Below are 16807 nucleotides of genomic sequence, written 5' to 3' on the forward strand. Positions count from 1 at the left end.
AATGCAGAACTGAGTACACTGTAATGTTTATTATATACCTGCAGAGGATGACAGCTGGGAGAAGCTGACAGGCAGGTTGTCATGGCAACAGGAAACAGGTAGCGGCAGGATATAGAGCAGGTCAGGAGAGAGTGAGCGGAAGGAGTTTTTGTCTGTGTTTGAACATTTAAGTGAGTGTGAAAGATGGGTGCCTCCCTCCCCCCCCCCATCCTTCCTCACCCTTTTTACTCCTCCTGTTTGAGCTGTAACAATTCCAAATTTTACTGTAAAATGAATTTGTCTCAGAAATAATTGCGATTTGACGATATAACTGTCCCTTTTTAGTCAAAATAAATAAATATGTATTCCTTTTTAGACAGATTCAAGTTTTGAATGAATCCCAGTACATATATTTTTGGTTCTATCACTGTTCTGTGTCCCAGATAATTTACTAACACAAGTACACAGCCTCTTTGTGATCCTAAAAACATTTTTCATTTTTCTCTTAAATGAATGATGAAGGTCCGGAGGAAGGGGCCCACTCATCGCTCCCTCCGTCTCTCGGGGTGTCTCTCTCTCTCTCTCTCTCTCTCCGTCGTTCCTGGATGGTGTTAACAGATAGCTGATATGTCAGCAGATAAGCCTGGCTATCTGGCACCGCAGCACCATGGCAACGTGGCCCTGAATAGAGAGAGTCCGAAGCAGTTGGCGGTTCACACAGCTCGCAGGGACGACGGCGCGAGACTGTCGTCCCTGGCGTTTGACTAACAGCTTCCTCATGCGTTATTTCTTTTCCTTCCCTTTTCTCTCATCCTCGTCTGTCCTCCTAGCCATTGACCTGCTGTATGGAGGAATCTACTGTTTTATGTGCCAAGACTACATTTACGACAAAGACATGGAACAGATTGCCAAAGAGGAACAGAGGAAAGCCTGGAAAATGCAAGGTATGACGGCATAAAACACACATAGCCATACCACACACTGTTGCACTAGGGCTGGGGGTGGGGGAATCATTACAGCATAGTATCGCGATATTTTTCCATGGGCAATACTGCAGCGTTTCCTCTGTTGATTTTGTAGTGGCGGCCCGCCATGGCAAAATGTCTGCCGCCACGGTATCAGAAATATGGCAGACGCACAATGTAGTCACTGTTGTTGTTCGGACAGACCTGCCCCCACTGCTAAAGGAAACACTGTACTGTATCGATACACGGACGCCTTTATTTATATATATATATATATATATATATATATATATTATTATTATTTTTTTTATTTATTTTTTGTTATACTTTTTGGTACTAGAATAATAAAATCAAAGTTTTTTTTTTTTTCAGTTCACTAGAATCCAATCGAAGCGAGAGGAACAAACTGAAGAAAATCTCTTACTGTATGTACACACCGCCGCCGACTTGAGCTTCTAAAGATACCGGAAGTCATTCATTTTCAACCTCAAACTTTATGGTAATGAGCTATGACGCGGTTCAGCGGCAAGCAGCGGCAAACGCCAGCAACCAATCAGAATACAGACGTCCTTCGCGCTGGCTGATTTCGGAGAAACATACGATGTAAACTTTAGTTCCTACAAAAACATTAGTTCCGAGAAAAAGGAGGAAAAGCTCATTATTGCCGTTGCTGGGTTCCCTATCATTTATGATATTTGCGTATAGGGACCAGTTAACGTTACCCGCCGGTCACGGTCCGCTCACGGTGAAGTCCTGCACGGGTCAACAGCTGGCGGCTGCTCACTCTGCCTGCATTCTGCTGCGGTTCAGCGGCTAACGAGCGAGCTAACTGCTAACGGACACCGCTGCGACCAACAACCAATACAAATTCTGTCATTACATATGTAATTTATAAAAGGCTTCTAGTGTCAATGTATTGGCCGTGCAGAGGCTGCTTGTGCTTTTTTTTTTTTTTTTCATGATCGAACATAGAATGCTGCTACGTCAGAGCGGCCAAAGCGTCAAACGGCTTCCCCATACTTTTTGACAAGCGTCCTTGACAGGGCGGCCAGAGCTTCTTTGCAGCTCAAGTCGGCGGCGGCGTGTACGTACAGTAAGATGAAACAGATGTTGACAAAGTTTTCCTTTGGGGACATATTTTGAAGTGTGTGTGTGTGTGTGTGTGTGTCACACAGGCATAGGGGAGAAGTACTCAACGTGGGAGCCCACCAAGAGGGAGCTAGAGCTGCTCCGCCACAACCCCAAGAGGAGGAGAATCACCTCCAACTGTACTATCGGTTAGTATCTCTTTTTCCCCTCATGCACACACATATATATATAAATATATATATATATATATATATATATATATATATATATATATAATACACACACACACCAGTGTTGGAGAGGATGGCTGTGTAGGCTGGGTGTCAAACTGGGCCAATCGCTCGGTTTCAAAGAGAGGGACAGAAGGGAGATCTCAGAGGGACAAAAGGTCCCTGTAAATTCAATTCAATGTTATTTATAGTATCAAATCATAAGAGTTATCTCAAGACACTTTACAGATGGAGTAGGTCTAGACCACACTCTAGAATTTACAAAGACCCAACAATTCCAGTACATGTACGTTCTACCAGTAAATGTAGAAAGAGAGGACACGGCCCTACCAGCATCATCGACAAATATGCAAAGTTTACATCTACACACTTACATTAAAATTACTTTTCCATTGTGTCATCTAAAAACCATGAGCACAAAACCAAATGTTTACACCTCAGGAAATGTATTCATTTGCTTTAAGCTTCCAAAAAAAAAAATATCATCTCTGATTAGCCAAGATTTTTGTAAATACCGCTTTCCCATTTTTACAGATTATAGCACCAAGAAATGTCAACTCTTTAACATTTTCATCTGGTTTCCTGGCAAGAGACCTTTCATTCTGGGTATAGTAGGAATAGTAAAACACAGATAGAACAGAATAGGTCTTTATTGTCAGTGTTACAGGTACAACGGAATTTAAAGTGCTCTCCAGTCAGTGCATCATTCATTGAGATTATAAAAATATAATGTTACTTTAAGAATAAATAGAAACACATAGCAGCATTAGCAGTATACATGAACACTTATGGTCCTACACACCCGTCATTGCATAAAAACAGTATGAACATACTGTACATCTACAGACATGCATACTTTCTGTCATTGCATTGATCTATTCCACATCAGCTTCCATGTTGAAGATCTTTAGGTTTCAGTTTGATGAAGTCATGTTGGGCTCTGGGAACTTGTAATGGCCTTTTTTTTTTTTACCATTTTCTGACCAAGAAGATAAGATTTTATGAAGGGTTAACCGCTAAAGAAATTCAGCATTAAGCCCAGTTCGGACCAAAGATTCGCAGGGAAAAGACGCAGCGGTCTGAATCGGAGCGTCTCAGCTCGACTCAGGCCAGCTGATGGCGGGCGCCTGCGACCCAGCTGATCAAGTCTCCTGTTACTGCTTCTAGAACGTCTAGAACGAAAGTGACGTCGCCCGTTTCAACAGCCAATGGTGAAGTCAGCTGGTCGAGTCAGTTGCAAACTGTCAGCCGGTCGAAATGGCAGACCTTTTTAGACGGAGGCTCAACGAGCGCCCGCGAGCACGGTATATGGTCAAGCGAGCTAGAGAGTGACTGAAGAGAGGGAGCGGCGGTAGAACAAAATTCATCACAAGAAATGCGGCTGTAGCAAGTAGAGCCATATATATAGATAGATAGATAGATAGATAGATAGATATTTGGTGATATTAAAAATCCGATATGTCGGCCGATTATATATTTAAAAAAAAGTAAACTTTGTTTGTTTTATTGTCACAACAGAACAAAATTTATAAAAATACAACCTTAAGATATGAAACTTAAAGGGTTAAACAGGAGAACAGGGCCGTTGTAGAGCGCCCTCTGGTGGGCAAACTATGCAACGCCAACACTCATACATGGTTTTTATTTTATTTTTTAAATATGAATTTATCGGCCACTATTAATGCCGATTGTTTGAAAAAAATGCCTAATATCGGCCGATAATATCTAGTAGCAAGAATCTCACTGTCCTTATTCATATTTTAAGACGCTACAAATGAAATCCAGCTACTAAAAAAAGCCTGAAAAGTCGGAAGTGATGAACTGAAGTACAGAGGGTCGTTGCTATAGAGATGATGCCCCGTCTCGTCTAGTTGCGTTGGTGTAAACTGGCAGCTGTCAGGACGTCGCAGGCCAGCGGGTTGCAAGTAGTTGCGTGTTTTTAGCTCATCCAGTCGCGACTCTTTGGTCTGAACTGGGCTTCACACGCCGCTCTACTTCAAACCAATAGTAAGGTGAAAGTCAACGCAGACATCCTATACGGTGACGCACGCGCAGCATGTCCGCGACAGCCGGTCAGTCACGCAAATACAAGAGAGAAAAGCAGCAGAATGTATTGGAAGCAACGGAGGGAGTATTGGATTGAAGCAGTGGTGGGGTTTGTGTGGGAGTGAGGAGAGCTGGCATACCTTGTAGCAGCCTGCAGCGACGTGCTCTAGCACCATTAACATCCCTGGCACCGTCTTAGGCGAGGGAGACTACAGGCCTGGCTGCTCATCGCTGAGAACACTACCTCTGTCTTTCCTTCCTCCGCTGTCCTCTTTCCTCTTCCTCCTTTATTTCCACTATCTCTGCTGCTTCTCCTCCTCTCCCCTCGCCTGTGCCTGTGTGCTGTTTGGTCTGCTGTAATCTGACATGTGTGTGTGTGTGTGTGTGTGTGTGTGTGTGTGCGTGTGCACCTCTCAAACAATGTAACTACACGTCGCGGCGAAGCAGACCACAAACAACTGTGATTGGTCTGCTCGGCCGTGGCCTGCTAGCGTTGCATTTCCCCCTACTCGTTTTCTGGTTCTCCTTCTCCATAAACGACATGAAATCAAGGAGAGGGTTAACTTTTCAAGTCGTGGTCAGAAAGCACAGGGGAGACACTTTGTTTCTCTCACTACGACTCTAGAGCCGGTACTCCCTCTGAAGCTAATCCCCGTTACTCTCTCACTCGCTCTACCACACACACACACACACACACCCCCGCGCGCACACATATGCCGGCTCTGCTATTTTCTCAAAAGAGGTCGACTCCCTTACGTAGGCTACATATATCCCTCTTTAGTTGTCGACCGTTAACAGCACTGCAGCTTAGATGCCCCACTGCAGCAGCCGAGAAAAAAACGTCTCTCCTCAGCTCTTTCTCTCTGTCCTCCCTCATTTTTTTCTTCTTCTTTTTTCGTCCACCAGCCAAATGGCTAGTGAATGTTCAAATTTGACCAGCCACTCAATAGATAATTTTTTTTTTTTGGCGGGTAAGTGAAGCGACTCTACCAGCCACTCGCATATTTGACCCGCATTTGGCTGGTTGCTAATTTTGGACCCTGCCTCCACCCATCCATCCATCCGTGCTCTTTGTCTAATCTTTTTGTTTTTGTTTTTCCTGCTTCTTATTTTCCAATTCCTCTGAAACCCCACCCCCCCCCCCCCCCCAGGCCTGCGAGGTCTGATAAACCTGGGCAACACGTGCTTCATGAACTGCATCGTCCAGGCGCTGACGCACACTCCGCTGCTGCGTGACTTCTTCCTGTCCGACCGGCACAAATGCGAGATGCAGAGCAACTCCTGTTTGGTGTGCGAGATGTCGCAACTCTTCCAGGAGGTAACACTCGACAAAGAATTTGTTCAAATGGGAAGAACGAGAGGGATACGAGGTATAGAAGGAAACGTTGTGTCTCTCTCTCTCTCTCTCTCTCTCTCTCTCTCTCTCTCTCTCTCTCACCTACTGTACACGACCTTCCTTCTCCAGTTCTACTCAGGCCACCGGTCGCCACACATCCCCTTCCGTCTTCTTCACCTGGTGTGGACCCACGCCCGCCACCTGGCCGGCTACGAGCAGCAGGACGCCCACGAGTTCCTCATCGCGGCGCTGGACGTCCTGCACAGACACTGCAAAGGTGGGACACACATGTACACAGAGGCAATACGTCTTGTTTTGTTTCTTTATGTGCACATATTTTTAAAAAAAAATGAAAAAGGTGGCCGGGTTAGCTCAGTTGGTAGAGCGGGCGCACATGTGTAGAGGCTTGCTCCTCGACGCGGAGGCCGCAGGTTTGGCTCCGACCTGCGGCCCTTTGCTGCATGTCGTTCCCCCCTCTCTCTCCCCTTTCGTGTCTTCATCTGTCCTGTGGAAATGAAAGCCTAAAAATGCCCCAAAAAATAATCTTGAAAAAGATACAATATATAGTGGGGGTGGGAAAAGAAATTGAAAATCATATGAATCGTGATCTATCTGTCTATCTATCTGTCTATCTATCTATCTATCTATCTTGCTAGCTATCTATCTATCTGTCTATCTATCTGTCTATCTATCTTGCTAGCTATCTATCTATCTATATCTAGATAGATAGATAGATAGATAGAGATATATATATATATATATATATATATATATATATATATATATATATATATATATATATATATATATTTACCAATGATTCACCTAATTATTTTCTGTTTATATGGTACTGCTGATGGCGACTAGGCTACATCATATCCGTTTCCAGCTCAACGGAGCGAAAGCAGAAAATGCACGTTCTGTTCTTTACAAATTAAATAAATGTCATAATGACGTGATGTGCATTCTTCTTAGAAAACAATTACATTATTTTTTAGAAATGTATCATGATATATTGTCTGTGTGTATTCTTCAGCTTTTGTTTTTGTTAAAGAAGGAAAAGAAAATCGCAGTACTTCTAGAATCGCAGTAAATGCAAATCGCAATGCAGCGCTAATCGGCACCCGTGTATCGTGGAGAATTTAATGGAGACAAAGGCATATCTTCCCAGCCCTAATATATAACTTGCAAGAGACATGTGAAGGAGAATTGCCTAAAAACCCTCCAGGGGCTTGAAAAGTGGCATTCTTCAGGCAGCATATCACCAGAAATAATCATGTCAGTCTAACCTCTACACGACTGATATGTATCTATTAATATTTTTACACACGCATCCAGAACACTGATTCATAGTACATGCAAGTATCCAGACAGGAAAGACAAAGGAGAACATAAACGCACATAGAAAATGAAGAAACAAACAATAATCATAATAGGCCTTTTAAACTTGTATGGCAAAGAAAGCTATTGGTCGGCTATATAGGCAGTCCATGTGGAAAATCTAGGTTGGTTAAAGGAAGTAATTTCAGGGCTTGAAGACAAATTCAAAAAGATTTAGATAATTCCAAAATGTGGACTCTAAAAGACTCGCTAGAGTGTACGGGAAAGAGGAGGTCTAAGGAGACAAGAGCTACATGTGGAATAAGCATATAAGTGATGATTGTATGCAAGTATGTCATGGCAAGAAGGAAAAAGGGTTCTTTTCAAGGAACTTTGAACAAATAAACCAATCTGGAGATTGTTCACAACACCTTATTGAAGAAATAGAGGCTGCGAGGAATAGGGGACGTACGATTCAGAAAATGTCACGATTCGATATCGATTTTTAGGCTCACGATTCGATTCAAAAACAATTCTCGATTTAAAAAAAACAAAACGATTCACAGTATGTAAATGTAGTTACTTTTCCCATGTGATGGGGTGATTTTAAAAAAAAAAAAAATGGATTTTTGGAATTCTATGAATCGATTTTGAATCGGTAGAGCTTGAATCGCGATTTGAATATGAATTGAGTTTTTTTTGCACACCCCTAGCGAGCAATATCTTGTATGTCGATGTACACAACTTATTATTCCTAGTGCTCGTTTCTTAGATAAATATTTAAACTAGTAAAGATGGTTGTAAAGGAGGCAAGGAAAAAGCCGGACAGGGTTCCCGGCAGGTCCTAACAAAGTCTTAAAATGTCTCGAATTAAGTTTCGTCAGATTAAGGTCGTAAATTGTCTTCAATGTCTTCAATGTGCTGTCAATTTGCTAGAGGTATCAAATTAGCGGACAGTGTTTTTAAGATGGTGGGGTAAATTGACACCGATTGTCACAGACGATAGAAATCGGCGAATACGTCTTTGGTTGCCTTATCTTAGCCGCAGCCGTAGCTGTTTGTAGTCTATAAAAGATGAGGCCTTTTTTAGGAATTGTAGGTTACGTTAGCTAGCTAGTGACGGTCATGATGCATGTATTTCATCTTATTAGCCGTGCATATATGTGCTTTTTGGTTTAGGAAAGGATTTTTTTTTTTTTTGAGGACGCACGCAAGGACTATTAGGGCATTTATTAAAGGTGCAATATGTAATACTGACAGCTTGTGTTTAAAATAGTTAACTGCAGTACAAATTCAAAATACTGGAGAGAGTCGCCTCCCCCGCCCCCTTCTCCCCAGACTCGAAGTTCACGGAGGTTGCCAGGCTGAGACCGCAGCATACACAACAATGTTGCCAGACGCTAGTCTCACATAGCCAGACATTACTCCACAGCACAGCGGAGGAGCTAACGTTAGATGCTGGCTATATTGACAGTCATAAAAGCCCGTGCTCACGCGGAGCTCTGTACCCAACTGACAGGCGCACGTTTTTTTGGTTTAGAATTACGGTAGGAACCGCTAAAAACACAACAACCTCGTCGTCCTCTCCACCCGATGGACAGACACACTTCCTCGGCTTAGAGTTACAGTTGGAACCGCTAAAAATAACGCTACCTTGCCCTACGGTGACCAGATTTCCCGGAACTAAACCGGGACACTTTGCGCGTCACCGTAGTGCTCGTGCACGCACACGCTTTTTAACGTGAACATGTGCCAGCCCAGGTCAGACATAGACACAGACAGATTAGACACCATTTTGCCAACAGCACACGTAGGCCTACTGCTCACAACATATAGGGGGTATATATATATATATAGGGTTTTACGGTAAGGGTACATGAATTATGAATTCATGGATGAATTAATTCATGATTTCTGCATTACTTCATTCCTTTATATCTTATGAATCATCAGGAATTGACATGAGTTCATAGCCTATCATTCATCACCTCATGCATGAACGACACAGCAACTAAAGCATTAGGTAAGGTGGCTACATCATTATGCACAAGTTGTGTTCAAATCACAATTTGCGCAGTGATGACCACATTTTATTTGCCCGAAAAACAAATAATCATGATCATGCTCAATAAATCATAATTCATAATGATGTGCCCACGTACCTAATGCTTTAGTTGTGTTGCTATTGTATGAGGTCACGAGTGACAGACTATGAACACGTCAATTCCTGATGATTCATGGGATATTAAGGAATGCAGTAACACATAAATCATTAATTACATAATGCATAATAATTAGGGCTGTCAAAGTAACGTTAATTTTGATTAATTAATCTGAGAAAAAAATAACGCAGATTAATCCATTCCATATTGACGTTTGCATACAGACAAAAATCTGGTGCCACTGATATGTCTGCGCTTCTCTCTGCTGCTCTGAAACAGACGTTACAGGAAACACAAACCCCGCTGCATGTGACGCTAGTTAACACAATACTCAGCAGCAGCTAACGTTAGCCTACCGCTAGCTAGTAGCTGGATTAAAAACGGTTAAAATGCTGACAGCTAACGCTAAACGGTGTAAAGTTTGACTTTGTTTTACTGTAAATCAAAAAATGTAAAAATCATACGCTGGACACTTTATTAGTCTTTCTACATGGGTTTAGTTAATGATCAGGCTATAATAAGACCACGTCGGCTATGTAATCAATGACAACCGGGACAATTTCATAGTGGTTGGTGTAAAATGGGACAATTTAGCGTCCCGACAGCCTTTTGTTGGGAATCGGCACACGCAACTCAGAATCGGGACTGTCCCGGTCAAACCGGGACGTCTGGTCACCCTACCTTGCCCTCCTCTCCACCCAACTGAACACACTTTATTGGCTTCGAATTACGGCAACAATCTCTAAACGCACTGCAAACTCACAGTCCTCTCTTCCCGACTACGGCTGCTGAACAGGCTACACGTTGTAAACAGCCGTGGCTGCTTGCCTGGTCCTCCGGTAACGTTAGCAGTTAGCAAGGTTAGTAGGGTTAGCATGGCAGTGTTAGCCAGGACCAGTCAGGATCACTTTACTGGCTGTGTCTCAATTTGTTTTTGCGAGTAACCAACTCGGGTACTCTAGCTATATAATTCAATGTGAGTACACGAATGTTGAAATTACATAAATTCGCACTTCCTTTGTAGCCGTGATAAATTAGCCTGAAGCTAATGCTTAAGCTACGTGTTCAGGAGGAAATTAGCCAACTCTGCGTCCTTTTGGGCTCTAAGCTGTCTCCATCTTTCAAATACATTATCCATTATTTACCTGGGGTTTGTTACGTCTCTGGTTATGCAACTGTTAGAAACATGCCATTTTTTTAATTTATTTTTTTAGGTCAGGTAGAAGTTATCTCCGTTGATCCCGTTCGGTTGTTTGCTAACGTTACAGCTGTAGCGCGCTGGGTTTGCGTTTTTACAGGTATATCTGCCAGCCTGGCTGTCAAAGTTGATAACAACACACAGGCCAAAACACAAACAGACATTCCGTCACTGAAACGGAAATTTCAAAAGCAGAAAATACTGGCATTAGCATTGTTGTCAGAAAAGAGTAGTATTTCAACTTAGGTCATTTTTGGATTTATTACAGTAAATACATTACATGTTGGACCTTTTAAGCTATTCAATTTGTTATTAATATCTTAATAATGACTCAATAAATTCTTTTTTTCTATCAAAGTAATTCTTTTCAAAGTTTTTTTGGCTCTTAAACTATACGTGTGTGGTGGTATTACTATTAAAAAGTATTACATTTGACTTTAAAAATGGTGAGAGAGAGAGAGAGACACACTCTCTGCATTTTAGAAGCAGAGGGTGGCTGGGAAGTTACACAGCATTGCTTTTAGTGACTGTGTGTGTGTGTGTGTGTGTGTGTGTGTGTGTGTGTGTGTGATTGTTATATCCACACAGATGACAACGGGAAGAAAGCCAACAACCCCAACCACTGTAACTGCATCATCGACCAAATCTTCACCGGGGGCCTGCAGTCTGACGTCACCTGTCAAGTCTGCCAGTAAGTGCGCTCCTGTGTGAGGTCCTTCCAAAGCAAAACAGATAAATAAATAAAAACACAATGCAAGCCATGCCCTTGTACACTACAGCAGTGTCTTCAACTATAGCTGCATTATGTGACTGTGTGACTCCGAAATGACACACTCGCACACACTTCTCGCCGCCCCCATCCTCCCCTCTCCTTCATCGATCAGGCGCAAGCACACACACACACACACACACACACACACTCAACTGCTACACTGCAGCAACAGCAAAAGCCTTGTCATGGCTTACCCGTTGATCTCTAGCTCCCCCTGGTGGTCAAAGAAAGTGTCTGATCTTTTTGCTCTGAGATGCATTTTTCATTTAAGATGTTTTAGGAATTTACAGGTGCCGGCACACTGCAATGGACGTGGAAGTGAACCAGCAGAAATTTGGTTTGCATTGTAATTAACATAATAATATATCACGCTGCCAGCGTGTTTCTCTTCTTTAGATCCAGACTGAATCATTAAGCAGGCCACCTTCAGGTGAAACAGGTATGAACAGATTTTGGAGAAAGGAAGTCCACCCCGCCTACAGTTTCTGCGTGACTTGGGTTTGCTCCGGCGTAGGAAAAAAAAAAACAGTGTGCTCTTAAAGGGATAGTTTGGATGGTTAGAAGTGGGGTTGTATGAGCTGCTTCTCCATAGTCAGTGTATTAGCTACTAGGGGTGGGGATCACCAGAGGCCTCACGATACGATATCATCCCGATACTTATGTCGTGATACGACATTATTGCGATTTTAAACATTTTGTCAACATATGTTTTATCTTAAAAGATACATTTCTCTGTTTGTTCATCTCACTTCAGTTTTATTGCTGCAAAATGGGACTGTCAGGCAGACAAACTGACCAACACGTATGATAAGAGATCGATACTTGGCGTCTGTGTATCGATACAGTATTGCCACTGAAGATTTCGCGATACTATGCTGTATTGATTCCCCCCCACCCCTATTAGCTACAGTAGATGGCGGTTGCTTAACTACTGTCGACACAGTAGTTAAGCAATGCCCTGCTGTGTGACGGGGGAAGCATGTAAGTGTTTCAAAGCCACCCAAAAAAATATATTCTTATCGGTTTAAGTGTACGTTGTATTTAGAATATTTTCCACCACTTTACCCTGCCGTCAAACAGCCCTTTGCACAAAAGTTTTCACCCTCTCTCTTTCGGCCCGTTTAAGGTGCATTATGAGTTCCTGCATGGTTTCAGCGCGATTTCATTTTTGTCTCAAATCGTAGGCCTCTCTCCTTGATCCGCTAGCTGCCTGCCTCCTGAACACACTGTGAAAAAGCCCGGTCTCGGGAGACAACACAGGGGTCATAAACGTCAAACAAACACTAGAGGCACAGGCTGTGCACCAAAATACAACAAACACGTTCCAGCCAATCACATACAAGATGGTTGGGGGAGGGGGTGGGGGTTAGTGACAGTTAGTCATTACAGTTACGGAAACATGGGGGGAGGGGCGAGCTTGCTCTGTTTTGTTTGAAATTTACTTGGAACGTCAACAGAAGTGACCGTGCAGGAACTCCATAGTGCACCCTTTAAGACTCTTCAAAAGTTCTCCTTCTGTAAACGCATACATTATATCTGCTTGTCTCCACAGTGAATGCCACTCGTCGTTGCTGTCATTATCACTCACTTTCTGCAGGCGATGGCCAACCACCATCTGCTGTGGCTAATACACTGACTATGGATAAGTACCTCATTCAGCCCCACATCAAAATATCCAAACTATCCCTTGAAATTAAAATGTAAGAGGAAGTGATTTAAAGCCAACTACACGAAGCACTGCGCTCTGGCTGGCTTAGAGTTTGAAGTAGGATCGCTTGCAGACATAAGTGGATAATAATTAGCAAATTCATTTTTAAGCATACAGTTGAATAATTTTGTATTAGTATGGCACCACAACAGGCACACAGAAAAGCATCATAGCAAAGAATGTGGATTCTGCTGCCTTGTTTTTGTTTATATCATATCAGAAGAGAAGTTCTCTCCTAGGACACGTCTCTAAAAGAAACCCTGCTGCCACCGGGCTTTTTGCTGATTCATGATTTATTCACTTTGCATTCTCCATTTAAAATGTAAGCCTAACATGGTGCCTACTCATCCTTTTGCTTTTCGACAAAATAAATGGATCTTGGATATTCTATAAATCCCAGAACCACTTATACCACACTGCCACTAGTCACCATTTTTAGACAGAAGGAGTTGAGCCTTTCAGTCTAGGTCAGTGGTTCTCAAACTTTTTGCAATAATGTTCCCCTTTTTTGAAATATTTTTTCAGCCAAGTACCCCTTAAACAGAGCAGAACATTTTTGGTTATAACTATAGGGCCAGCGCCCATCTTTGCACCCATGGGTGTGCTGGTCTTACAGGGAGGTGTGTTCAGGTGCATTCTTGGCGTATTGCTATCTTGAGGCAACCAAAAGTTATCACGCCATTGACCAACAAAAACCTGGTCTAAAGTGAATAACGCAGCATTTCGCATTAGTAAAATGCGTGAAGTACTGCTATGATATGATCTGCTTGCACGCTTTCACTTCACGCACGAGCAGATCAGTTTCTTCTCCTGGAAATCTCTCCTTCCTGCTAAGCAAATCCGTCATAATAGCAATGTGCCAAGGTACAATCGTGCCTGGCTTTTAAAGGGAATGACAGATGACACTCTGATTGGTTTATTGCATGTTACGCCCATAGACTGTATATAAAATGGACCAAACAGATCCCGTTGCTCTGGACGGAGACCAGTGAAGGATATTAGAAGCACTTTTCCGGTGATGGCTGAGCGTTACTGCGCAGCCTCCAGACGGAGACGATGTAAATGTGACGTGAGCAACCTGTCTGAAAGTTGTAAGTCTTCTGGTAGCTGTGCCAAGAGAAATCTCAATCATTCCGAATCTTGCAGAGACGGAGAGCGTAGGTATATGTAAGAAAATAACATAGGCACAGGCTAATTATTGCTAACTAAAATGCTAGTTAACATTAGTAATTAAACTTAAACAGCTAATGTAAGTTGGAACTGCCTGCGAGCTTCTCCTGTACTATACGGTAATTCCTCTGTGTGACAGTAAGTCGCGTGGTTATGACACAACCGTTTTTATAAAAACGTCTGCTACGGAGCCATAACGTGAGATACAAGGTAATGGAGCCTTTTATACATTGTCGTGTTTCTTTAGAAATAAACAATGGACAAATAGAGTCTTTAAACGCTTCAGATGTAAAGTTATTCACTGTGAAAGTGACGTCAAAATGAATGGGAGTCAATGGAATGCTAACGGGGGGTGAGTGCTTGTTAGCATCAAAATGGCGCCATAGGAGCTACGCGTTGTGAGGAGAAGCTTACCTCCTTGGTTATGCCCAAAACACACCTATGATTAATTAAGACACTAAGTACGACCCTTTTGAACCATGCGCACGGACCCTTTTTTCCGCCGTTAAACTAGCAAAAGTGGATTCGTACACGCCCTAAACGCACCTGCACCAGAGGAGGGTGTGGCTAGTCCACACAGCATTCCGGGATGGGAGCAAAACGTGCTCTGGTTTATTGGCATTTCTTTAAACCAATCACAGTCGCCATGGGTGTCGCTAAGCTACACACAAAGATAGTCTAGCTAGCTGTCTGGATTTACCCTGCAGAGAACTGAGGAGCAGTTAACCATAGTCCTCTTAAATCCACCCAATTTAAAATTCCAACACAAAGAAAGTAGAAGGAAACGGAAAATACATGCATCCGGCGGAATTTCCTGCGGCACCGGAGCAATCCCGAAAGTGGAATGTCAATGATATAGACTAGTTGCAGCCCTACTTCACTTATGGAGCTTACCCACTGCTAGTACCAGCTCAGCTCGGCTCGGCTCAACTCCACTCGGCCGCGCTCCCCCGTCCTCCATTTTCCATTGCAGTACCGCCTCATGCGTGAGGCGAGCGTGGCTGGTCGTCATAGCAACGCCGCAGGAAACTGCCGTGACTTAACACGACACGCACAGAGTTGTTTTTGATTCTCGGAATGTGGCCGTTGCCACAGCCAGAAGACACATTTTGTTTCAAAAGAAGCTGCAAAACACACAAACACACATTGTGCAGCAGCAAAATCTAACTTGCTTGTTACTGCAACATAGTCTGTATCCACGATGTTCCACTTCCGGGATTGCTCTCCAGAAATTCCGCCGGATGTCGCTCTTTTTGGGTGTCCCTCACCTTCCACCTTTCTTTGTGTTGTAATTTTAAACTCTGGTGGATTTCTGAGGACTATGTTTAACTGCTCCTCAGATCTCTGCAGGGTAAATCCAGACAGCTAGCTAGACTATCTGTCCAATCTGAGTTTTCTCTCGCACGACTAAAACAGCTTTTGAACGTACACATGTATCACCAAAACAAGTTCCTTCCCGAGGCTATTTTGCTGTGGCACCGTGGCTCTGTCTGGCACTCATCGCCGCCCAAGTCGATTGTGATTGGTTTAAAAAAATGCCAATAAACCAGAGCACGTTTTTCTCCCATTCCGGAATGCTGTGTGGACTAGCCAGACCCTCCTTTGCGGAGCTGTGGAGGAAGGTCTGGCAAAGCCAGACTAGCATTACAGTAAAGTGATGTAAGTTGACCAGACTGTTCTAGCTGTTTTATTATTTGCCCTTACCAACTGAGTCATTGTATCCACATTGTCGGGGATTATTTATCAAAAATCTCATTGTGTTCATATTTTGTGAAAGCACCAACAGTCCTACAACCTAACCTACAATATTGACGCCATATCGACAGCGACGTATTTGATCAAAAATATTGTGATTTTTGTTTTTTAAATATGGCCCAACTTTATTTCCTCACACAGTCTAGGGCATGCAGGATTTGTGTTAGCAGCATGACGGACTGGCAACCTGCCCCCCCCCCTCGACTCTGGTCCAATGTGAGCTGGAACAGGCCCCAACTCCATGCAATTCTGCACAAGATAAGCAGCTTAGAAAAATGATTGACGCCGGTAACAAAGGGAGCCCTTTAGAAAAGATCATCTCCAGCCTAATTTTCTACGGTCACGAATGCCCTCAGCCAATATCATTTAGTTTTGTATCCTTAACTGCCAGCGCTAAGCATTAGTGTGCATCTGCGAACGATGTTCAGTGGAATTATCTTCATAGCCCAGATGTAGCAAGCTTAGCTGCCAACATCAGGAGTGCAAGGGTCTGAGCCGCCGTGCCAAGTAGCTGATGTCTCCCTTTTTTTTCTCTCCCTCTCACTTATTTCTGTCTGAATAAAGGAAAACTACAAAGTGCAGTGTCTTACTGTGCCTCCCACGAAGAGGGTAACAGACGGGAAGACGTGCTAATCAACACGCAGCAACGCCCTCGAGTCTACATGAGATATCTGCCGAATTTTATTTTTTATTTCTCAATACAGACTCGCCATCTTGTGTGTGTCTCTCTCTCTCTCTCTCTCTCTCTCTCTCTCTCTCTCTCTCTCTCTCTCTCTCTCTCTCTCTCTCTCTCTGTCTTTCTCGTAGCGGTGTCTCGACAACCATAGACCCGTTCTGGGACATCAGCCTGGACCTGCCGGGCTCCTCCACCCCGTTCTGGCCCCTCAGCCCTGGAGGAGACGGGTCTGCACTCAACGGAGAGAGTCACACAGCCGGGGCCACAACACTCACAGACTGTCTGCGCAGGTAACTGACATAACCGTGTTTGTCATATAATTATTTCATAGATTACAATACATATACACGGTAGTGCTGGGCGATTAATTAAGCATTTTAGCCCAATTACGATTAATGAAA

General features: G+C 43.3%; 1 protein-coding gene across 2 annotated transcripts in view; it reads left to right on the plus strand.

Annotated features, from left to right (window-relative positions):
• The window catches only part of usp22 (ubiquitin specific peptidase 22), a 36704-nt gene that overhangs the window by 14425 nt on the left and 5472 nt on the right, over positions 1-16807 (plus strand). For both annotated transcript variants that reach the window (XM_078278835.1, XM_078278836.1), the window contains 6 exons: positions 810-923; positions 2120-2221; positions 5461-5627; positions 5775-5922; positions 10914-11016; positions 16538-16696. In XM_078278835.1, the coding sequence (XP_078134961.1) occupies positions 810-923; positions 2120-2221; positions 5461-5627; positions 5775-5922; positions 10914-11016; positions 16538-16696 (793 nt within the window). The remainder of the gene's footprint in view (positions 1-809; positions 924-2119; positions 2222-5460; positions 5628-5774; positions 5923-10913; positions 11017-16537; positions 16697-16807) is intronic.

This window comes from Sander vitreus, chromosome 21 (assembly GCF_031162955.1).
Source record: "Sander vitreus isolate 19-12246 chromosome 21, sanVit1, whole genome shotgun sequence".
Taxonomy (NCBI): domain Eukaryota; kingdom Metazoa; phylum Chordata; class Actinopteri; order Perciformes; family Percidae; genus Sander; species Sander vitreus.